A 24,611-nucleotide genomic window follows, 5' to 3' on the forward strand; every position below is an offset into this window, starting at 1 on the left:
TTTTCAAGGGCTCTTTTTACGTTAGGGCTAACAACATTCCAACTTTGTGGTATGCATGATGATATTTGCTTCTAGCTTGCACTGTGCTTTTAAAGTTTAAATTTGCTTACAGGAGGGCTGGGGCTGAGGTAGAGCACTTGCCTAGCAAGTGCGGGGCCCTGGGTTCAGTCCTCAGTACCACATAAAAATAAATAAATAAAGGTATTCTGTCCAACTACAACTAAAAAATAAATATTAAAAAAACTGCTAGAATTTCAATGTCCTACACAGATTCACAGAGGACCTGGGGACCCTGGACTTAGCTTTTGCACTGTTTTCAGCATGGTGGAATGTGCCAGTACTTCAGGGAACAGTCCCAGCAGGCAGACAGTGCAAGCATATTCTAGAACATGTCCTATGTGTCCTTCTCCCTCTCTGGGTGAGAGTGCGTGTGTTGCTTTCACACACTACTTTATACAACACTAAAATCAACATTAAAAGCCCTCGCCCCAAAAGCTGTTGACATGCCAACAGAACAAACCTGAGTTCCTTGATCCTAAAAAAAGAACTTCTACATAATCACACAACTACTAGGAATACGCAGAGCACTTACTTTGCTGGTATCGGAACGCCACTGGCATCGAAGAGCCTGAGAAACACCCAGCCGCAACTTAACTCTCCTCTCTCACCCGTTGACTAGGAAATAAAACAAGTCTGAGAAACAACATCTGAACGAGTCAAATTATAAGCACATGCAAGCCCCTGAAAGGAACAAGGCCAGTATCCCCGCTTAGGGCTAAGCAGTTCTGCCCCAGAAAATCAAATGAAACGTGGTGGGTCCCACGGTACAGCACAGGTGGCACTTTAAGTGATGCTCACATTTTGTCAAAATTGCCCTTGAAAATCCCTGAAACTGTTGATGTGCCAACAGGTGCCTCAGGAGCTGAGCACTTCCTGTGGCATCACCCAGAGGCACATGGGTGCTCCTGGATCAGCAAGCTCTGTCTCCCTGCAGTGGACTGTGGGGATTCAGCATGCAAAGGCCTTGACACCTGGAAGTCTGCCCCACTGTCCACTGCCAGAGGCCACTGGGCCTGGCTCCGGGCTACTCCTCTTCTCGCTCTGACTCATCTGTGACTCCCCTGGGTTTACTTGTCCTAAAGAAACACGGGATGATGCAGTACACAGGGTACCTGTGGTGGCTCTGGGCTACGAGGGGCCGGATTCCTACACTGCATTCAGATGCTGCTAGGGGGTGGGAGATGGAGGGCTGCTAGCATGGCCACGCCTTGGCTCCAGCAGTTCACATGACACCATGCTTCTGGTGTTCCCTGCACAGAACTGCCACTTGGCCAGGTCTCTCAATAAGAATTGCTGACTGCAGGGCCAGGTGCACTGGGTCCCGGGGTTGGAGTGCCATGGTGCTTCTGATCACTTTCTGAAAACCCCTTCTGTTCTGAATTTCTGTTCTTTAGGAGTTCTGGCATTCACTGGTGCTACACATGTAAGCAGGTCCTGTTCATCTAATTGCCACTGAGAAAGCAGCACTGCATAAGAATCATGAGCACTGCCAGCTCGCTCCACCAGAGATGAAAATCCCACCTAGGGAAACCCTCCAGGACTTCACTCACAGACACACACACTCCAGCACTCCTTTTTTTTTTTCTTGTATTGAGAACTGATCCCAGGGGTGCTTCACCACTGAGCCACACCCCCATCCCTTTGAATTTTTTATTTAGAGACAGGGTCTCACTAAGTTGCTTAGGTCCTCTCAAAGTTGCTGAGGCTGGCTTTGAACTTGCCATCTTCCTGCTCAGCCTCCTGAGTCGCTGAAATCACAGGCCTGCACCACGGCACCCGGCCTGCCAATTCCCTTTTAACTGGTATATTATAAAGTGACATTTATCTTGCGTCTGACATACATTGCGAATATAAGAAATTCCAAGTTCAAATAATATTCCCAGGTCTGGAGATGAAGAATTGGACCTGATAAAACAGTCGCCATGGAGCAAGCATGGCAAGATGCCAGTGACCTGGAACGATAAAGAAACGTGGGTTACTGACCACAGTGCACAGTGGGAAGGGGCGGTCTGCCCCATCCAAGGCACAAGGCTTGTGCCTCTGCATTAAAACAAAGGACTTTTAAGGAAAGTTAAGAGCAGATGGACTGACCCATCCACACCACGGACTTGGTGAACACACTCAGCTCCCTTGTTGAGGGAAACACCTTTCTCTTCACTTACTTTTCTCCGAGCAGGGCTAACATACAACCTGTGCGGCAAACCACCCGGAGGTGCTCGAGGCCCACTTGGCATATGTTATAAGGTTTTTATGCCAATCGCTGTTCATTTTAAACAGAATTGAGTGGCTGGGCACACATGTCTGCTGGGCTTTCCTGATGCCTGCCTGGAACAGGCCCCCTCCCCTTGGGCTCCTCCCACCCCTCTCCCTACACAGCACATCCTCCCTTTCTTGCCTATACAACCCTACCCAGTCTTTGAGGTCTAGTTTTCTTTTACAAAGCCTCCTGAGGCTCAAGGGCTAGAATTAACTTCCCCCTCCTCTGTGTTTCCCAAAGCGCTTGGAGACCCATATCCTCACAGCCTGCCTGATCGGAGTAATCCATAGCGCCCGCCCCCCCCCCACAGGGCGACTCTAAGGATTGAATAAAGCAGGGACCCAAGAGCCTGTGCGTGGCTAGAGCATCCTAAGTAGAGAGCATTCTTATTATTTGCAGCTGTGTTTCTTCCCCACTGACATACAAGTAAACCCTCATGCACCTAGGAAGAATGTGGGCATGTAACGGATACCTCAGTTCATTCAGGAAGGTGACAAGCACTTAGTTATTCCTCCCAAAGCTCACCTTTATATCCTGAGAAAGCATGACACACAGCTGTGTGTCACAGAACTGTGAAATGACAGACCCAAAGATATGTGGTGTGTTTCCCTGGAGGCAGCGAGGTCAGGAGGTCAGGAGGCCACACTCACTTTCAGGCATTGTGCTGTAGTCAAGCAAGGATGCCTGCAGCACCCAGCGAGCTGCCGGCCTCACTCACAGCCAGTGCCCTCTCGATGAACTCCCATTTGTGTTAAGATCTTTATTAGGAGAAGGGTAATTAGGGTGCAGTAACAAAGGGAGTTAGTTGAGGGAGGGAAGTAAACACTCAAGTAATGAAACCTGGGGGTGGAAGTAGGTGAACTACAGACAATTCGTATTATAAAAAGAACAGAGAGACACCTTGGATTCACTAGCATCCATCCCTGCGAGCCTGACTCAGTGGTAGAAACCTTAACCTCCTCCCAGTTCTGACAGTCCAGAGTGGACTGGTTCCCTAGGCGTCACCTTTCATTTCATCAGAGGAAAACACAACTGTCATTAGTGCAGTTGTAAGACTCCATTTCTGAAAAACACCTCACTTCCTAAATTTTATCTTCTTGTCTGCATTTATCATCAAATGGGCATTTCCTAAAATTGAAATCCAATGAATAGGGTGATTCATTGGAATTATAACCTTGGTGAGTCAGAAACACACATAATTTTAATCAAAGTCCTCCTGGAACAGTAAAGAATCTAAGGGTTCACATGTGGCTCCATGTGTTCTGTGCTAAATGTGACGCTTCCACAGCCTCGTCTTGGGTCTTAACTGCTGATCACCTAGGAGGAAAGCAGGGTGTTTCCTGTTCTGCTACTCAGCAGATTTCTTACCTGGGGAGAAAAGGTCCAGGTTTTGGGCTTTTTGGGTTGCCACGTGGCCCTCACAGTGTGAATGTTGCTCAGGACCTGAAAGATTTTCCGATTTCAGATCAGGCTGTAGGAAGTTCTTTGAAACATCACCCTCATGAGTCCCAGATAATTACCAGTGGCTATACTGGTCAGGGCAGAGGGAGAGGAGGGGCTTCCATTTTTTATTTCATGCAGTTCTGTAAGATCTGGGTTTCTTTCTACATCCAATATAGTATGCATCTAACTTTTCAAACAGTGAAAACAATGGTCCCAATACTTATTAATAAAACAATGAAGAAGCTGATAAAATAGATTCAGATTTGTGCCCTTGTGACAGTAATAAACCACATCAAGTGAATACTCAATATCTGAGATATGCTTACTAGAAGAGGAAGTGACACTTCAGGTAGAAACCTCAGAAGCCTAGAGGATTAAAACAGAAGATCTAACACTTGTGTCATCAGAGTCCCAGAGGAGAGGAGTTTAAAAGGTACTGTAGGAAATAATGGCTGAAAAATCCCCAATTTCAGCCAAAGACAGAAACCTACAGATTTAAGAAGCTGAGCAAATTCCAAACAGGGGAGATCCAAAAGGGTTTGTGCCAGGTACAACACACTTCTAAAGTAAACAGGAAAAAAAAAAATACACTGAAGGTAGCAAGAGAGAAAAACAGCCAGGTTAAGCCAGGGGAATGACTCAGATGGCAGTGGGTGTCTCCGCAGAAACCAGAGGCCAGGAAGAGGTGGCACCAGGTTGTTTAAGTGGTAGACGAAAAGAACTGCCAACCAGAGTCCCACATCTAATGGAAAGGTCCTTTAGGAAGGAAGGGAGACAGATACTCAGATAAAGCTAGTTTACGAGAATCTGTCACCCTGAAAGGATGGTTAAAGGACACTCTGTACAGAAGGGACAAGCTAAAGAAGGAATCTTGGAACATCAGGAAGGAGATCAATGGGAAAAGTAAAGATCTGACTAAATACTACTAATTTTCTCAGTGATGGTTGAAGCAAAAATTGTAAGACTGGGTGATGTGGTTTCAGTGTATGTAGAGGAAATGTGCAAGCCAGTTGTGAGTGAATGAGGACAAACAGAATTAGAGAGAGGGACAGTCTTTGCCTCTCTCTCCAACCAGAACGCTGCCTGTGGTCACTGTGATTAGCTGGGTGTGTAAAATAACACCTACAGCAAGCACCCAGGAAGCCACCCAGAGAGACCACTCATCACCAGGGATAATTCAGAATGGAGTTCTAAGAAACGTCTAAGCCACACACAAGAAGGAGGAAAGAGAACAGAGGACAACAGGGAGAGAGAACAAAGCTGGGCTCCCTCCCAGCCCTAGAAAATAAAACAAAAAAGAAAAGCAGGCAGCAGACCCAGAGGCTTGAGGCTCCCCCCGACGCTGCAGGTGTGGGTGCACCTGCCCTTCGAGGACGGTGGGTGCTGGGAGGGCGTCCTGGCTTGGCGCTGCCCAGGCTCGACAACAGAGCTTTCCATTTGTAATAGGCTAGATTTGTTAAAGAAGCCTTCAAAAAGCAAATAATGCATTTTTCTAACTATTAAATGTGATGTAAAACTTCTCAATTTCAAACTCTGTTAAAAATTAATTTCATAAATGAACTTCTAGGATCTGGATATAAATGAATCCCATATTTTCTGTTATTAAAGTGAAATTCTAGTTTTTGTTTTCGGTTCTCATGTGAGAATAGGAGAGTACAGCAGGTCCTCTCTTCTTGGTCACTGCTGACACCTCCTGACGCGTTTGCGGTGGTGCTTTTGTGCACAGTAGCCCTGTGGTCACCCTTACTCCAAGTTCAGGTGGAAGAAAACCACCAGGGCAGCGCCACACCCAGTCCTCCCCCAGGCCTCCCTACCTGTGTGCGTGTGACCATGGTCTATCCAGGGGTGGATGTCTGAGACCTACTGCCCGCTCCACACCTGCTCTCCCTCCACCCTCCACACTCAGCCCACCACCAATCCCGTTGATTCCCGCCTCCTGCATCTTCCCCCACCTGATCTCCACCCAAGCTGTAATCGTCATCACTCTTTTAGTTGCACTTATTATGCTCCATGTGTTGTTCTCCGTGCTTTACTTATATTAACCCAGTTTGCTCACATTGATCCCAGGAGGTACAAGAGGAGGAGCCTGAGAGCAAGGTCAAGGTCCCATGTTGTGCAAATGCCAGCGCCAGGGGCAATCCTAAGCAAGCTGGATCCAGATTTTGCTTCTTCAAGATGATGCCTATTGTCCTCTGCCTGCCATGCTCTGCCATGGCCCTGCCCCCAGTGGTCCATTTGAGTCCCCTCTGGCTGCCCTCTCCTCCCTTTAACTTACCTTTTCTATTTATTCTTTGGAGAGGAGCCAGAGATCTTTCCAGAACATGAGTCTCATCATGTCACCTCCTTCACTGCCCTCTGCTGTTTTTAGGACAGATGCGCACTGCTTCTCACACTGCCTGCCTTCCAGACACTCCCCATCAGGATTCCACACTGGTGGCCACCCTGCTCCCCCTGGAGTCCCCTCCCCAGAGGGCCTCTGCCTGCATGTCCCATGGAGGCCTGGGGCTCCTCAGCTCAGGGGGTGAAGCTGTGAGGAGCTCTTCTGCGGCTCCCACCCACTCTGGGAACCCCTCTAACTAGGCTTTAGCTGACATCTACCAGACTGTCTGTTTCACTTCCACTTTGTGATTAGTACAAAATATTTTCTAATTTCCCTTTGACTCATTGATTATTTAGAAATCTGTTAATTTCCAAGCATTTGAAGACTTTGCCCACGGATCTTTCTGTTACTGATATCTAGCTTAATCTCATGTGCTCAAAGGCCATAGGGTACATGGCTCTCAACTCTTTTAGACTTGTTGGGGTTTATTTTCTGACCCAGGTCCACCTGTGTAGACTGGAGGATATTCCACATGCACTTACAACATGCTTCTTACTGTTTAGAGGTGAAGTGCTGCTCAATACTGATTCTACCTAGTTTGTCAATAGGTTAATCAATTCCTAATATCCTTTCTCATCTTCTGTCTGCTTGATCTATATTCCTGAGAGAACAGTAGTGAAGTTTCCAATTATAATGGTGGCTTTTCCCACTTCTTTTTTCAGTTCCATAAAGTTTTAGGTCATGTGTTTTGAAGCTCTAACATGGTGTGACTGGGTATGTATCTACTTTGTTTGACATTTTTTTTTTTTTTTAATGCACTGGGGGTTGAACCCAGGGCCTAGCAGATGCCAGGCAAGCGCTCAACAACAGAGCCACATTCCCAGCCTGACATTAATATCTTGAATAGTGAACCCTCCTCCCTTTAACTTACCTTTTCTTAAGGTGGGCTTCTTGTATGGAGCATCTAAGTGGGTCTCTCACTATAAACTCTTACATTCCCCTAATAATGTATTACATGTTAGGTATATTTTTATATGCCTATTGGTTTCTCATGTTTTCTTTTTTGAAGGGCCTGTTCAAGTTTTTGCTCATTTAAAAACTGAGTTATCTTTTTATTTCTTAGCATCCTTGACTTGTTCTTAATCTTAGAATAAAAAAAAAAATTCTACATTTCACTGTCAATGATAGAAATTTAGGTTTTTCTTATTCTTTATAAATTTGAGGAAGTTCCCACCTGTTCCTAGTTTGTAGGGAATTTCTTAAAACTCGTGAATGGGCACTGAAATTTGTCAATGTTTTTTCTTTGTTTATTGAGATGTTCACATGATTTTTTCTTGTCTACTAATATGATGAAATAACATTACAATTTCGCAGTCCAATGCTGGATGCACAGGTGTGTACATCTGAACATGGGGAGAAATTCCAGCTGGTCGTGACCTACTGTCCTTTCTATAAATTGCTAGATCCAACTTGAGAATGTTGTTTAGGATTTTAGTTTCTATATCCATGAAGGATACTGGTCTTGTAATGTCATTGTTTGGTGTCATGTTTTTCCTAGATTTAGGAAATACATTAGGGAATGTTTTCTCCTTTTCTATTCTTTGGAAGAGTTTGCATAAGATGGGTATTATTTCTTCCTTAAATGTTTGCGGGAAGACACTAGAGTGAAGCCATAAGGACTTGGAGTTTTCATTGTAGGAAGTTTTTTAGTTGAAGTTGTAATTTCTTTAAAAGAGAAATTCAAATTTTCTATTTCTTCTTATGTCAGTTTCAGTAAATTATGTTTATATAAAATTATCTATTTTTTTAAAATAATATCTAATTTTTATAAAATTATCTATTTCATCAATGTTGTCAGATTTACTGGCATACAATTCCTCATAATATCCCTTATTGTCCTCAGTGTCTGGAGGATAGTAATGATGTTTCTATTTCAATGGGAGATAGTGATAATTTGTTTTCTTTTCTTTTTTTTGTACCAGGGGTTGAACTCAACCACAGAGCTACATCCCCAGCCCTATTTTTTTTTTTTTTTTTTTTTTATTTAGAGACAGGGTCTCACTGTGTTGTTTAGCACCTCACTGTTGCTGAGGCTGGCTTTGAACTTGCAATTCTCCTATCTCAGCCTCCAGAGCTGCTGGGATTACAGGTGTGCATGTGCAACCTCGCCCAGCTTTCTTTCAGTCTTTTTAAAGTATCTTGGTCAGTCTTTCTGGGCATCTTTCAATTTTATTAATCTCTTCAAAAGAATCAACCTTCATCTCCATTGATTTTCTCTTCTGTCCATCTGTTTTCTATTTCATTAATTTCTACTCTTGTTATTTCCTCTTTTCTACATTTTTAGGTTTAACTCACTCTTCAATTTCTAGTCTCTTAAGTTCCCAGCTTAGATCACTGATTTTAAACCTTCCCTCTTTCTAGTATATGAAATTAAAGCTACGAATTTCTACCTAAGCACCACTTAAACTACATCTCATGAAAGATACATTATTTTTTTAGAAGTCATTCAGACTATCATTTGGTATTAGGTAAAAAATGGTCTTTTTTAGGAATCAGGGAAGAGCTGAGCAGAAAAGGATTCCAGGAGACCACACGGGAGATGGTGATGCTCCATATCTTGCCTGGGGAGCTGGATATACATTGCATTCTCAAAAATACAATACTCTATACTTAGAACTGAACTGTACACAACACTAGAATACAGGTACCAGTCCCTCTCATAAGTGAAGAAATCTAAGGCCCAGATGGGTTAACTGTGTGTGTACCAACATCACACACTGAAGAGCCAGGGTTAACCCACTGCGGTACCACATACTCACACACACAGTGCACTCCACCTTTAATGTGTGGTACCACACAAGGGCTTCTCCATCATCCTGTGTGAGATGGTTCAACTCAGTGACCTTACCTTACTGCCATCAAACAGACAGAGGCGAACATGTCTGCTGAGCACCTGGATGCTCGATCCTGGGAGAGGAATCATCTTACAGCTCCACAGGGTGAGGATCAAGGAAACACGACTTGGCCTTGACTTAATCTGAAAGAAAAACACAAAAACCTATTAATAGGAGTACAAATCCATTTCCAAAGCATCATTTGTAAAATATAGCTTAATAAGATATACATAGAATACAAAAAGGAAAACTTTTACATGGATATACATACACAGAGTTTTAATAGTCTGTTCAAAATCAAACCCAGTTATTTCAGGTAAATTTTTGAAATATTTGCATTTTTTTCTTAACTACTTCAAAACTTCAATGAAAGACTACTAGTACTAGCAGGTAAAATATATGACCTGACCCTTGAATCACTGTATTCTAGTCTCCAGGTCCATTCCCATACGATGTGTGGAATTGTAGACAGTTACCGTAGCATGACAACCAAGATACCTGGCATTAATGTCACCCAGCTACCTCCTCTTTGGCTCTTAGATGCTTTGACATAGAATGTCATGTTTGGTCTGACTGTTCAAATCTATTTCACAGATAAAAGTCAGATTGTGAATAAATAAACTGGCATTCTGTATTTTTATTTTTAAAGAACAGCTTCAATTAGCTAAACTTTACATTCTGCTTTATGATCACAAGCCTTTTCATTTAAATAATTTTTATTGTTGCAAAAGATAAGATAATATCAATAATCTGTCACCTTTTAAGTAATGAGAGCTGGGTTTTTAGTTCCCGGGCACAAGTTCACGGCATTAACTGTGATCTGCTCAAGCACTGGTGCACCAAGCAGCCCCTCTCTGCCCACTTGCAATACAGCACCTCCTACTAAGGCGCCAGTTGATGCTCAGGGTGAGAGGATTAGGGGCACCAAGTTCTGCACCCCCCTTCCTACTACCTGGGCCACCACTGAGGGGTAAAGTCAAGGTAAATGGGAAGGGAGTGACATACTCTAATGCAGTTTATATCTGTTACAGACAGATATAAAGTAGAATTAAAGATCAAGAGCATATTCTACTTCAAATACTGGGATAGCAAAAATCTTTTTTTCTTGATGGTACCCAAAAAGTGTGATCATGAAGTTCTGCCGACTTTTTCATTCCCACTCAACTAAGATCATGTCACTTCTACTCTTCCTGACGGAGCTGGCAGCTTCCCACTGCAAGAGATCTGAGATGAGCAGCTTGCAGAGAGCAAAGTCTGCTTAGCTCTTGGTCTCAGAGGTCTCAGTCCATGGTCACTTGGCTCCACTGTTTTGGGGCCAGTGGCAAGGCAGGGAATCAGAGCGGGGAGCAAATGGTGGCGTGATGTGTCACCTCCCAGCAGCCAGGAAGCAGATGGGAGAGAGGCAGGGACTGGGGTCCCACAATCCTTTCATGGGTGTGGCTCAGCCATGTAACTTCCCCTCACTAGGCCCCAGCTCCAGGTCCTACCGCCTCCCAATAGCCCCCAGGCTGGCTAAAGCCTTGAACCATGGGTCGTGGGGCACCTATCCAAAGCACAGTGCTGGCCAACACTGACTGCGTTCTCATACTCTGCCAGGCACTGCCAAAGCCTTCATAAATTCTCACAACCGCTCGATGTTAGAAGGACTGTCATCCCTGTTCCCAGATGAAGACACTGAGGGAAAGCATGATGAACAGGGAGACTCAGTATTACATCCTTTGTGGCGATGGGAGGAGGGCACAACCACTAAGAGAAACCAGAGTCAGAGGACCAAGTCTAGGTGCTGCCTTGGCTATGTGAACACCACTGCTTTAAAGCCACATGTCACTCATGTGCTGGCCCCAGGACAACGGCAGCCAGGCTGCAGCTTCTCTGCTGTCGCTGTACTCACAGTGCCTGTCTTCGTGTCCCACATCAGATCTCTGAAGGCCAGCTGTGACGCCGTGAGCTCAGGTTGCAGAAAGTAACTTGCTCGAAACTGATTCCCTGAAAAAACAGCTTTCCTTTATTTTCTTATGGAAAGAAGAATGAAATTCAAAACCAAAAGTCTAAGACATTATGCTACAAATTTAGGAAACAGATATTTCCAAAATGCTAAGGGGCTTACTAGCAACTTGCTTTCCAAGACAGATGAACCAAGATAGAATCATGCTCAAAATTTTAAGATAAAAACTGATAAAAGACTACTTTAAGATAGTTTTAAGGAAGATCTTAAAGAGTTTAGACCAACAACATGCTTCACAGTGAAGATGATTTATTCAAATATTTCTATAAAATGCAGAAATCTGTAACATTTTTTATATATTTTAGAAAAAATACATAACCATTAGTTTTGCTTCTTTTTAAAATTTTTTTAGTTGTTGATGTAACTTTATTTTTACTTATTTATACGTGGGGCTGAGGATCGAACCTGGTACCTCACACATGCTAGGCAAGTGCTCTGCCATTGAGCCCCAGCCCCAGCCCTGCTTCTTTCTTCACATATATGTTTTTAGTTGCAGAGGTACAAAATACCTTCATTTTATTTATTTACTCTTCCGTGGTGCAGAGGATGGACCCAGTGCCTCACATGTGCTAGGCAAGCGCTCTACACTGAGCTCGGCCCCAGAACCTAGTTTTACTTCTTAACACAAAAGTGCAGGGATCCATCCACAAAATGCACGAGGACCTTTTCAGCACTGAAGCCAGTGAGGGGGTAGGTCTCATATTTGGGAACTTATAGTGGCACTTCTGCTATCAAGACCACCCAATGCAAGTGAACTCCCCCTCCACTCTGCCAAAAGGTCCTGCACAGCACCAGAGATGGTATGACCTGTCAGGAATGGAGCAGCCTACCTGTCCCCACCTCTATCCTGCTTTGGTGAAGAATTTTCTACCAAAAGTCTTTGATGTGTTCCAATATAAATAAAGCAAGCGCGGGCTCCATTGTTTGTTAGGAGCTAGACCCATCTGGTCAGCTTTGCCCTTTGATGCCCCTGCTCTGAAACTGCTTTCCTGTGTTCTGAGGCCATCTCCTGGTACTTTTTTTAACTATTACTTCCCAGCCAGCCCATCCCTCCGGAGGGAAGCCATTCTCTTGCCCACGCAGGATATGGGAGATACATAAACTATGGAAGAGAAGTATAAAAATGCTTATCATGAACATTTATTATAAAATCACTTTTTTGTTTAAGAAATCATTTGAGTCCCTGCCCTGTGCCATGGGCTGTGCTAGGAGCTGGAAATGGAGCCGAGAATCCTTGTTGACCACAGCTGAGTGAGGGAAACAGAGAAGTAGGCACATGAGACTAATGCGTGTGCTCACAGGGTGGGAGGGAAGCCGCGCTGCCAGAGTGGGCATCGCTGCCAAGGTAGAAGGGACCCTGAGACTACAGGATGGGAAGGGGCAGGAAGGACCTTCCCAGCAGAAGTAACCTTGAAGCAGCCCTTCCACCCACAGTTAATGGCTCAGGCACACAAGAGCCAGCCTGCCCCTCATGACTCCCCTTCACAATGAGCTTCTACACAAAAGTTGCCAAGTACTGGGAAATCCAGGGTGAACAGGAATCAGAAAGCCCACTGAGGACGCTCTAGGAGAGCCCTTGCTGTGAAGAGGAGCAGAGGAAGGGAGGCTTCCTCGCTGGGACGGGATGGGCTGGTGGCACTGTGGTGCGCTGCTGACAGTGGTGGCAGGGGAAGGCAGGACAGGCAGGCTAGAGAGCAGGAAAGGGCTGGCAATTAAAGAGAATAGGGAAGGGCTGGAGCCCACAACATAGGTAAAGAGATGGTCCTCTAGTAGAACTGGAGTCCTTGCTTATGGTAACAAGAGGGACCAGGAAAGGACGTGCTCCAAAGAGAAGTGAGACTCGGCATCTTCCTCAACTTGTTTTAGCTACCAGAGAAAAATTAGCCTCCAAGCATGGCTGCAGAGGCCGAGCGTCACCGTACCTTCCTCCAGCAGCTGGGAGAGTGTGGAAGGCCTGAAGCCTGCGGGGATAGCCCCCATGCTGGTTAACACATCCACGGCGTTCATCTGCCGAGGAGAGGACAAACAAAAGTGGTCTGTTTCCATCCATGATTCCTCACCTCCCCACTGTGTCCCTTCAGCACCACAGCAAGCCCAACCCAACGGGAAAACACCACATGCACATGTCGGGAAAGCGCTGCAATGTGACCCAATTCCTGAGAGGACGTGGCCATCACTGGATCTGCACTCTCACAAGGACTTGGGGCCCACATAGTGCTGGGCGCAGAGCTTTGTGTTTCTAGATCACTGCTTCAAGTACATTCTGACTGTAATGCTCCTGCTCCAGCCCCACCCCAACTGCACTGCCTTTCAGCAGATGATACCGCTACTGACGCCTGAGGAGCTGTGAGGTGCTTTGCGTAAGTGCACCCCCAAACACCTGCACCGCGAGCATCTCCTTGGGAGTTAGAAGAGCAGTAAAAGGTCAGGAAGATGCTAACTGAACCGTTCATGGTGATTACTCACAGGGTGGAGAATTTTCATTTTGTTGTGTCATTTTTTTTAAATGACAGGATTACAGATAGTGTCTTACCTTTCTGGGTTTTTCAGACTTTTCAAATAATAACTAAAATCTAATGCCAGCCTTTCCCAAAATGATAAATAATCTGGATAGGATCAATGAGAAAGATTCCGAGCTCTGAAATCACACCATGAATGGGATGATCTACTCTTCTTGTACAGAAGCCCTAATGAGAAATGCTGGTTGCAGCTCAGGCTTACTAAGGCAGAAAGAGAAGCCTTCTGCCCTGCACTTTCCACACCTGAGCCTGGGTAGATCTAGGCAGTCTCAAAGAGTCTCCATCCTGGTTTGAATCTGAACTCAACCAGAACTATAGGTAATAAAACACTTAAGACATCCCAAATGTCTTAATTGCCAAAAATATTATAAGACATCAAATATAAAGTATTATTAATAAGACAGCAGATACCAACCTCTGAGATAGCTTTTTGAACAGCACTGCAGCGAGTATCAGTTCTGGGGAAATGAAAGAGCAGGTAAGTGCAGGCGCAGCCTCTGCCCCTCACCACAGCAATCAGAGAACAAGTACAAACACTCAGTAGATTCTGAAGACCAAACAATCTCTAGGTGTGGCCAAGCTAGAACTAAATGCACTAAAAATAATTGCAAAACTAAAGTAGCCATGACCTTTAGGTCAACAATAATATGAAAAGCTCTCCAGGTATAAGCTGACTCCATTTCAAGAAAATCTTGCATTATTTTAATAGTAAAAATAAATAAAAAGTCGGCAGAAGCTGCTCGCTCTCCTGCGCTCTGTACCTCTGATTAGCTTCGGATTCACCCTCCGTCTCCCCGGTGTCCTCCTCACTGCCCTCTTCACTTGTCGCCTGCTCCTCTTCTTTATCACAGGGCTGGAAAAGTGTTGAAACAGGAAGTGCTTTCCAACTAACACAAAAATCACCCAATAAAAATGCTACGACTTTCAGAAACTTTCAGGCACAGAGGGGAATTTATACGTGACAGGGAAAAAATTTCAACCCATGACTGATAACTTCACTATGTGAAACAATGACAAAGACTAAAGTAAACAGCAAATTCACCAAAACAAATCCCAGGGAGAATTTATTCAAATGAAAAAAATTAAAAGAATTACTTTTGATAGGGGAAAATAAATGTGGGGTAAAGCCCTTTGCAGTTATGATACCAAAATTTAAAAAATCATAAATGGAAATGCTAGCAGATTTCACTAATAAAAAATACACACAGCTGAAGGTCAATAAAGAAACCATTAACACCAAGTTCTAAGGGTTAATTTTATAAAAAGTTCTTATAAATCAAGAAAAAGTTTTTAAGAAAAATTCATTTGAAAAATGGTCAAAGAAACTGAACTGGTTATCCACAAAGAAGAAACGCAAATGGTCGTAAATCATATGAAAGGATGCTCAGCCTCATTGGGAGTATCACAAGTACAAATAAAAACTATGAGGCTGTTTTGTTGATCACATTGGCAAAGGCTAAGAAAGACTGGTACTGGCCAGCTTCGGCAGATGCATGGGGAAATAAGCCCTCTTGACATTGGAGGCCATAATTTTGCCAAGACAAAATTGGCAAAATAAATCAAGATTTAAAGGTGTAAACCCTTTGAAGCACTGGCAAGCATGTAGGATTTCACCCAAGAGGAACAACCAAGAGTCTAAAAAGAGGTACATGCAGACTGATCCAAACAGGCTACAGGTGGCCACCCTCCACCTCTTCCTCTCTAGCAGAACCGCTCATTCATCGGGCCTGCTGAGACTCCATCTGGCCAGCCAGCCTCCCTTGCAGCTAGGTGTGGCCTGGGGACTAAATATGCTGGTCGTGGAGACGTGGTTGAAGTTTTCTAACTTCCAGAAAACTTTTTACCTCCTTAGATAGCAGCTCATATTTCTTGATTCTTTCCTCTTTTCCCTTTTGCTGCTCAGAATCATTAAAGGATTTGGCCACTGACTTAACTAAAGAGGTAACCCAGGAAGAGCTGCCTCACTTGGAGCTATGGAGTTCCAGGTGGGGCCTGAACCAGCACCAGAAACCCATCTCCACACTCCTTCCATGCGTGGGAGAAGACGCAGCTACCTCAGGTGAGCTGCTTTGGGGAGATTTTTTGGTAATTCATAGAAGCTAATTTTAGGTTCTTTGTGGCATAATTGATGGTGATTATAGGTTGCAAACACCCTGAATAAATGTCACCACGAGCTGGAATGCTTGCTGCCTTCCAAAGGAGGACCTAGACCTGTCCTGCGTGGTGCATAGCCCTTCGCCACCTGTGGCTACTGAGCTCTTCACATTAGCACAGGTTGAGATGTGCTGTTCACGTAAACACACACTGGATTTTGAACCTAATATAAAACAAGTAACTCAATGTCCAAATATAGATCATCTGTTGAAATGATATTTTTGATATATTAGACAATATAAAATATTAAAAATAATTCCCCCTATTTGTTTACTTCTTAATGTGTGTAATGAAAATATATATTTGTGTCTTTTCCTGGCAAAGAATTCCTAAAACTCTTGGAATTTCCTGAATTCTTATTCATAAGAAGTTTTCTAATTCCTAAGAAGTTCAACCATTCTAGTGTGCAGGCTAGTGAGGTGCCTCTAGAGGACCCCCAGACAGCTTCAGAAAGGGATTAGAGGTTGGAACCTTCAGCTCTTCCTTCCAAACTTTAGGGAGGATGGAGGACCTAGAGATTAAATTCATCACCAATGGTCAGTGATTTACTTAATGAGAATAAACAAACTTCCATAGAAACGCCCGGGAGGCTGGGGCTTGGGTATCTTCCCGGTGGGTGAATACACAAAGGCCTTGGGGAACAGCATGCTTATGTCCTGCATGCCCCACCTCAACATCTTGCCCTGTGCGTCTTCTTCACTGGTGTTCCTGAGTTGCATCCTTTATAATAAACTGGTACATCCAAGTATAGTTGTCCCGCAGTATCCTCAGGGGATTGGTCCCAGGAATCCCCATGGATACTAAACCTAAGGATGCTCTAGTCATTTATATAAAATGATACAGTATTTGCATATGACCTGTACACATCTTCCCACATACCTTAAATCATATACAAAATACCTATGATCTCTAACACAATGTAAATGCCAAATAAATGATTATTATATTCTATAGTTTAGAAAATAATGACAAGAAAAAGAATTGTACATGTTCAATATAGATGCAACTGTTTTAAGATATTTTTGCTCTGTATCCTCAGATACAGAGGACAGACTGGAAAGTGTTCTCCCAAGTTCTGTGAGTCACCCTAGGGAATCATCAGACCCCTGCAGAAGGAGAGGAGACTTCTGAATTTTTAGCCAATCAGTCAGAAGTACAAGTGGCTGCTGGGACATGTGACTGGCATCTGAACAGAGGGCAGTCTAGTAGGACTGTGCCCTTACTGTGTGACACCTGTGCTAAATCCAGGAGTTAAGGCCAGAATCCAACTGAGTTGATGGACACGGGCTGGTGCTAAGGAGCTGATATGGAAAATGACACCCGTGGTGTCAGAGAATAACCCCCCCGCCCCCCCGTCAGGAACTCAGTGTGATCACTGGAAGACTCGGAATCCTGTGTGTGGGTTTTCTTATTTCCATCTGACAGAGCTCATCCAGACAGGTGTCTGCACCACGTAGCATGTGCTGTGACTCAGGACCAAGCAGGCATGGACAGTATGCTGATATCTTGGTAAGGGGGTCATGTATTTGTGGAAGTAAACACCAAGTGGACAGTGGCCATGTTTTATGATAATAAATGCCTCTTAGTTGTTATAAACACCACCAGCTCACAGAGACACCTCCTGCTGAGAATGCTCCCAGGCTCACTTTCACCTGAGCTCTTCAAAGGCCCCCAGGACCTCAATACACAATGTCCTCCCCACGCCCTGTCTCTGTAAAACTAAATTTAAATTTCAAGTCATTCTCTAGTCAACTGATCCAAGAATGTAGCTTAATGTTTAACTGAAAATGAGATCTATCTGAAGGAGAAAGCATAAACAACAAAGACTCACCTCCAGGTAGGTTCTGGGAATCAGACCTTCATTTCCTTTGCTGTCCTTAGCTATCCACCAACCATCAGGCTTCTTCTCAATTACAAGAAGAATTTCTCCTTTCTTAACGCAAAACAAAGTACGAATTTAAAAATAAAGCTCAATAGTCATGAGTAGCATTTCATTACTAATGCTTTAAAATATACACTGAAAAAAAGGAAATATTTCCTTCATTCAATATTTATCCTTTTATCAAATGCTTCCCTACTGCCATACCCCAATACCTTTGTGACTATAAATGAATCATTCCTTTGGGTTGCTCAACACACATTCATATTCTACATGCAAATGGGGACCATTTCCACAAGCATTTATGAGGACCCATACTTATTCTAGCAATTTGATTATTGCAGAAAATATTTTTGAATTTGTAAGTCTCTCTTTGCAAAATTTCTTCCAGGAGTATCATATAAATCCCTAAAGAAAAATGATTCTATTAAGTTAAGCCCTATTTTGAAACAAAAATAGTTTACCCAATGTTCCTACCTACCTAATCCATGTTTTCAACAATACTTGTCCATTGAAAACAATACTTGTTCATGTACGAAATATAATCCATCCTTGAAAAACAGTAATTTCCACTACTGAAGACATGTAAAAGCAAAGACTTTCTTAGAATACACATTATTATTTAGTATTGGTGGCATTTTTCTAGGAAAAGTTGAAAAAAAAAAACCTATGAATTAAAATGTATTAGCTGAGTGCAGTAGCACATGCCTGTAATTTCAGTGACTTGGGAGTCTGAGGCAGGAGGACTGCAAGTTTGGGGCCAGCCTCAGCAACTTGGCGAGGTTCTAAGCAACCTAGCAAGGGGCCCTGTCTCAAAGTAAAAATAAAAAAGGGGTGGGGACGTAGCTGTGGTAAAGCACTCCCAAGTTCAATCCCTGGTACCAAACCAAACAAAAAACAATAAAGATATTAGTTGTACAATATTCTTGCATATTTTACTATTAATGAGTGTCACACTTTGAAGTTAAACAAAAGATCAAGATTTATATATTCAATAAAAATTTCTTTGAATCATTTCACTAGCAGAAAAGTGTCTCAAATCCTTTACAAACCACACCTGCATGGCTGAGGCTGTAGCTCAGGGGTCGATCACCTGCCCGGCTAGGCCAGGTCTGATCCCTGCTCTGCATAAACAAACAAGACCCCACAACTTCATTTTTCTATCCCACCTGCCACTTATCTATGCACAGGCCTAGAATGGACGTGCGCCCCTTCAAGTCTAAGCCAACAGAAAGAAGTGTGATAGTGCTCCCCCTACCTCAGCTAGGACACTGCCTAACCCACCTGAATAACTTGGTACATATGACATTCAGAAACTAATTATAAAATTTAACCCCTTGTTAAGATTTATCAACACTAAAGACACATCTTTAGAACAGGTAACTTTAATAATAGACTCTCACATAACTACTGCTTGTAAATCATAATTCCTTATTTAAACAGACTGAGCCTTTAGAAACATTCTCCTTACACTAGGTCCCCGTCTTCTCTACTTACCTTAAATGTAAGGTCCCCAACTTGCTGAGCAGTAAAATCTCCAAGAGCAATGTATTTTCTACTTGTTTGTTTAGGAGATTCATTTTCTTGTTCCTCTTCCTCTTCCTCTTCTGATTCTTCTTCCTCTCCACCACTTTCTTCCATTTCGTCATCATCTTCATCTTCTTCATCTTCCTCAGAAGAATCCTCATCTTCCTCTTTGTCAGTAAGCACATCAGTTCTACAAAAAGCATTTGTATGAGGAGATCTCTTGAAAAAACATGCGAGTACAAACCCAGTTGGAGCAGAACCTCTGTACCTTGAAGAAGTGTTCCATTTTTGGAGCTGGCCAAAAAAAAAGCAATGAAAGGAAAGTACAACTAATGGTTCCCACAACAGTGCTGAGCACACGTGACCTGAAGGACTGAGGGTGGACAAGGAGCCGGTTGATATGAGCCAGGCCTGTGCTACAAGAGCACCCCACCCACGGCCTGGGTCCCCCATTCAGGACACGCTGCTTGAGTACTCTCACACAGTGCTTGAAACACAAGTGGGGGTTTTGATTCTGGCTCTCTCTCTTCCGTGGGTGACCTTCTTGTAAGCTCTCCCTTTCTCATAAATAAAGCTGAGATAACAACAGAACCTGACTCCTAAGGCTGTCATGAGGATCAGGTGAGTGACAATCCGTAAAGTGTTTAGAACAATGTCTGCCTGCAGTGAGCTGCCCATCAGAGCCAGTTAGGATGCGGGCTGAGGCGGTGGCTCAGTGGTAGAGCTCTTGAATGTATACTTGGAGTATCTGGATATACCTAGAGCCATTTATCTTCATCACTATTGTATTTCTTTCCTCTTAATCAGTGTTGCTAAGAATTTATCAATTTGATTAATATTTACAGAAAAGTCAATGTTTGGCTTTGCTGATTGCACCTACTGTTTATCTGTTGATGTCACTGTTTTCTGTTCCCATTGTATTTTTTCCTTTCCCTTGGGCTTACCTTGTTCTTTTTCTGGCTTCTTAAGTTAACAGCTTCAATAATTGATTTTTGGTATCTTTTAAAATTATTCATTGAAGCTATGAATTCCTTTCTAAGCACTACTTTGGCTGCAACCCATGAGTCATACATACGTTTTAAAATATTTTTTTAGTTGTAGTTGGACATAATAAATAAAGGTATTATGTGGTCCTGAGGCTCAAACCCAGCGTCTCACACGTGCTAGGCAAGCACTCTACCGCTGAGCCACAACCCAGCCCCAGAGTCATACATTTTTATCATTTGAAATATTTTCCAATTTCCAGTGCAACACTTTCTAGAATTCATGGGTCATACAGAAAAAGTATGTAACTTGATTTTCAGACTTTTAATGATATCTAGTTATTTTTCTGTCACTGAGCTTTAATAGAATTCTAAGAGATCAAAAAATACATACAATTTCACTTCCTTGAAATTTATTGAAAATTGCTCTCTGGTCCTATATGGCTCATTTTGGCTAATGTTATATGTTCACTTGAAAAGAATGCATATTATTTATTTGCACAGATTTTATAGTTGTTTGTGGTGGAAAAGTTAAGTAAAATATCAGCTATTCTGACATTCTTAATGCTAGAATTCAGTGAAAATTCTAGAATCTTCGAGTCAATATTCTTAGCATTTTTCCCACAGTGTAAAAAGCTGGGGAACAGCATTTGAAGGGTCTAAATAATTGATATTTTGTTACTCCCTACGAATTGGGTTTGTTTATACCTACAAGTCTTTTGTAATTTGTAAGAGAGATTATTGACATTCTCTCCAGCAGAAAAACAATTATGTGTCTACTTCAAATTTTTAAAAAACATTTATAAGAAAGGAGACCCTGTCAGTAGACACTGCAAGTCATTTTCCTTACCCATCAACACTGACACTCAGGGCATCATCCTAGTTATTTAACACTTGTTTACGTAGCTTCTCGCACCTCTGTTTTGCTTTCCCAACTACATCTTGAGTAATCTGAGGGCAAAGACTAGGCCGTGCACACCTTTACATCTCTCTTGGGATTTGACGTGTCTTATCATGCACAATAACTGCTCATTATTCAGACCACTGTTGTCATTTCTTCATATCTATGCTGTTATAGCATATATTTATTTTAGAATCAAATGTAAAAACGATAGCAACATAATATCTGAAAGAAAGGAATGAAGGCAAGAAGATGGCATACTCAGTTCTATGTTCTCTGCTTGTGGTCACAGCAAGCGCTTGCAGCTGTTGAGTGAGCTTGTCCAGAAAATTCTGCTCCTCCTCCTTTCTCTGATTATAGTTCCCGACAGGTGCAGACTCATCTGCCTAGGAGAGAATATTTCATTGAAAAATGAATTTCAGTTTGCTAATTACATTCATTTAAAAAAAAATAACAATAAAAACCACAGTAAGTGCTGTAGGACAAAATAAAGACTAGAGTGAGATTATACTTACCTTAGGGAAATACATCAGAGTTAAAAGAAATGTAGTTAAGTAATTGAGTTGGAATGCAAGCCAAATGAAAACACAAAACCACATGGTTTTGTTTTCGTTTTGTTTCTTGCTGAGCACTTCAGATACTCTAGAGTCAAGTAGGGGACAGGGTCTGGCTCCAGAGTCAGAAAGGAGAGGGCTGGTCCCAGGTTCTGCCACTTACTGACAGAGACATTGTTTCTTCACCTTTGAAGGCTGTTTTCCCATCTGTGAAATGGGTTAACTAGGTTTTCAAACTCGGGGCGAACCTGCCTCCTGCATTGAAAAGTTCTGTGTCACTGCAGAAATGCAGAAGAGACACTCAGATGCAGTAACAAGTATTCAGACACAGGCAGGGGACACTTTCAGGTGACTTCCACTTGCTCCATGAGCTTCTAGCCCTAGACACATAGATGAAACTCAGGCCCATTAAAAAAAAAAAAAAAAGTCCTGAAGGGATGGCCAAGGGTACAGCTTGCTACTCCAATCTGGCAGTCATTGCTGTGAGAGCCACCACCAAGACCAGACTTCCTTCCACTCACCCAGGGCTAGACTCTACCCACAGTGGGATTAAAATCAAAATGGCTCTAAACTGCCCCTCATCTAAGTTATACAATGCACACATTTGAAAGGCAGTGTCTGGGTTTCTGGGTCCTTAATGCTGAAGAGCTCAGCAGGGCTGGAGGTTCTCTTCTGCTCTGAAGCACACCTGGGAGACCATGCCGCCACTCAGCACCTCTGGGTTGGGCTTTATTTCTAATGCAAACCCAGGAACTTACCGACTCCAATTCATTCCTCTTAGTGAAAATATTTATATAAAAAGTTTTTTTTCTAATATGATTCACATAATACTTACTTTTCTTAGCTTTTGAAGAACATTTTTATTCTCATCTATTGCCTGTTTTAACTGGATACATCTAAATTTTAAAAAAGAAAGAAAATATAATGATTTTTCTGTTGTCACAATTAGAAAGCTATTTAAAAAAAAATCATTCAATCACTAAGCAGGCAAGGCCATTGGCTACTGTTAAGAATAATGTTTAAAAATCCACATGTAAAAACCTTTAGATGATCCAAGGGGCTCTCCAAGGCCCTGGGCAGGAAAACCAGGCTCAGAAATGTCAGGGACCTGGGGCCTCAGTCTCCTGAGTCTAAAATGAGGAGGGGCTCTGGGTTCTAAGACGCCTCCCCAGCTCTACAGTTCCCAAGGCCAAGGAACTGGACATGAGATACAACTGACCCCCACCACAGCTGTGTAAGTCTCCCAACAAGCCCGACTCCAGGCAGAGAAAATAAGGTTCTAAAAAAAACCACAGTGGGTCCCTGGGAGGGCAGCAGAGAGGGCAGGTGGGCACTTGGACTAGTGGCAGTGGCAGTGGCTGCCTCTTCCTGCCACTGCCACTGCCACTACACACCCCTCTTGAACTGGCTCTCAGGACAGGTACAATGCTTTGGGCTACAGAGACAGCTCATATATCTCAGTTTAAGTCTCAGACACCCAGAGAAGAGATACAAAAAATGACCAAAAATGGGGTACAACTGATGATAGGGGAGTTTTCCTTCTTTTTCTTGATACTAAGGATTGAATCCAGGAGCACTGAACCACAGAGCCACATCCCCAGCCCCTTTCTGCATTTTATTTAGAGACAGGGTGTCCCTGAGTTGCTTGGAGAATCACTAAGTTGCTCAGGCTGCCTCTGAACTCATGATTCTCCTGCCTCAGCCTCCTAAGCCACTGAGATCACAGGTGTGTGCCGTGGCACCCAGAGGAGTTTTTAAAAATCAAATCTTTTTTTAGTATTCGGAGCCCTGGATTTTCTCTCACTCTCTGAAAAGTGACTTCTGTGTTATTGGAGCTATTTTTCTCTTACAGATGTGAGTGAAATGACATAAAGTAACATAAAAGGGAAAAGGTGTAGGAGTCAAAAGTCCTTTGTGAAATGGGCAGAAAAAGAGAAATGGCAACATGAAACTGGTTGACCCTGCCAGGTGCCTGCCCCAAACCCTTCTCTGGCTTCCTCTATCCTGTGACCTGCCCTCTGTTGGCACCTCTGTCCTCAGCCTCCACTGCAGGTGGTGGGGGGACACCTGGGCTGGCCAACAGAACATAAAAGAGCATGCTCAGGATGCCCCCTGCCCCCAGCCTCTACAGCAAGGCATTAAGAAACCCCCTCCCCTTCCTGTTCTTAAATATTGCCCCCTAAGGACTTTGCAATTCCGAGGACAGACATCATCAACAAGCTGAGGCTGGCAGAACAGACAGAATGTCACCAACAGCTGGTCTTGGGACATCAGGAGCCACTGACCCACCTGGGAGAATCCAGCAGCAGAGTTTTGGCAGATGAGACTTAGTAAAGCTGCTTATTTTGACAGATGTCCTGTTGAATGAAAGAACTCAGAAATCTCACTTGAGAGCCAAAGTGCAAAATGATTTTTTTATAATACACAATCCAAGAAAATAATTATAATCATCTCCGTCATATCTATAAAATTATCAAATCCTCAAACAGCCCAGATACTTAAGATTCCTGGTTCAGTATAAAAACTAAGCACACACCCATCTTCGCTGCCTCCTGAAACCGAACAAAAAACGACTAAAGTGTTTTCGAAGGTAATAACCCCAAAAAGCAAAGAATGGGAAAGGATCATGGGCCAGCAAGAGAGGGCAACAAATTTCTGCTTCATGGAAAAAACAGAAGCATGTTCTTTTATCAAGTGACACTCTTATCAAGTGTCACACAGGCACAAGGGACACCTGGCAGAACACTCCAAGATCATGAAGGTCTGTCTAGGATGCACATGGGTGCACGTTTAGGGAAATCAATCTTAAAGCCATCAGGGGTCTTTGTATTACTCGGGGAAAGACCAAAGATTCTCATTAAGTTTACATTTAGTTAAGGCTCTTTTGTAATAAATGTAGTAACTTTTTAAAGTTTATTTACAGAAATCCTGAGCCTGTTAGCTCTCTTCTCTTATCTCACCTTCTGTTTTCCCACTGAACCAGAATATTCTTCTTAAAATATAATAATAATAATAATAATAATAATAATAATAAATGATTTGGGGAGAATCATAATTACTAAAGAACTTTGCAGCACACCTATTCCTGCACTGAAGGCTCCTCAGACTAAAGGCT

At 43.0% G+C, this 24,611-nt stretch overlaps 1 protein-coding gene across 5 annotated transcripts in view; it reads right to left on the reverse strand.

Moving 5' to 3' along the window:
- LOC144249673 (nephrocystin-1-like) overlaps nt 1-24,611 on the reverse strand; it is a 47,002-nt gene that overhangs the window by 16,329 nt on the left and 6,062 nt on the right. For 2 of the 5 annotated variants that reach the window (XM_077791808.1, XM_077791812.1), the window contains exons 3-14: nt 22,332-22,392; nt 21,204-21,328; nt 19,029-19,248; nt 17,484-17,585; nt 14,260-14,351; nt 13,914-13,956; nt 12,902-12,986; nt 10,866-10,960; nt 8,989-9,117; nt 3,686-3,760; nt 1,902-2,012; nt 593-675 (exon numbers count right to left, since the gene is read on the reverse strand). In XM_077791808.1, the coding sequence (XP_077647934.1) occupies nt 593-675; nt 1,902-2,012; nt 3,686-3,760; nt 8,989-9,117; nt 10,866-10,960; nt 12,902-12,986; nt 13,914-13,956; nt 14,260-14,351; nt 17,484-17,585; nt 19,029-19,248; nt 21,204-21,328; nt 22,332-22,392 (1,221 nt within the window). The remainder of the gene's footprint in view (nt 1-592; nt 676-1,901; nt 2,013-3,685; nt 3,761-8,988; nt 9,118-10,865; nt 10,961-12,901; nt 12,987-13,913; nt 13,957-14,259; nt 14,352-17,483; nt 17,586-19,028; nt 19,249-21,203; nt 21,329-22,331; nt 22,393-24,611) is intronic. The other 3 variants (XM_077791809.1, XM_077791810.1, XM_077791811.1) reach the window with 3 other exon arrangements.

This window comes from Urocitellus parryii, chromosome 12, assembly GCF_045843805.1.
Source record: "Urocitellus parryii isolate mUroPar1 chromosome 12, mUroPar1.hap1, whole genome shotgun sequence".
Classification (NCBI taxonomy): Eukaryota; Metazoa; Chordata; class Mammalia; order Rodentia; family Sciuridae; genus Urocitellus; species Urocitellus parryii.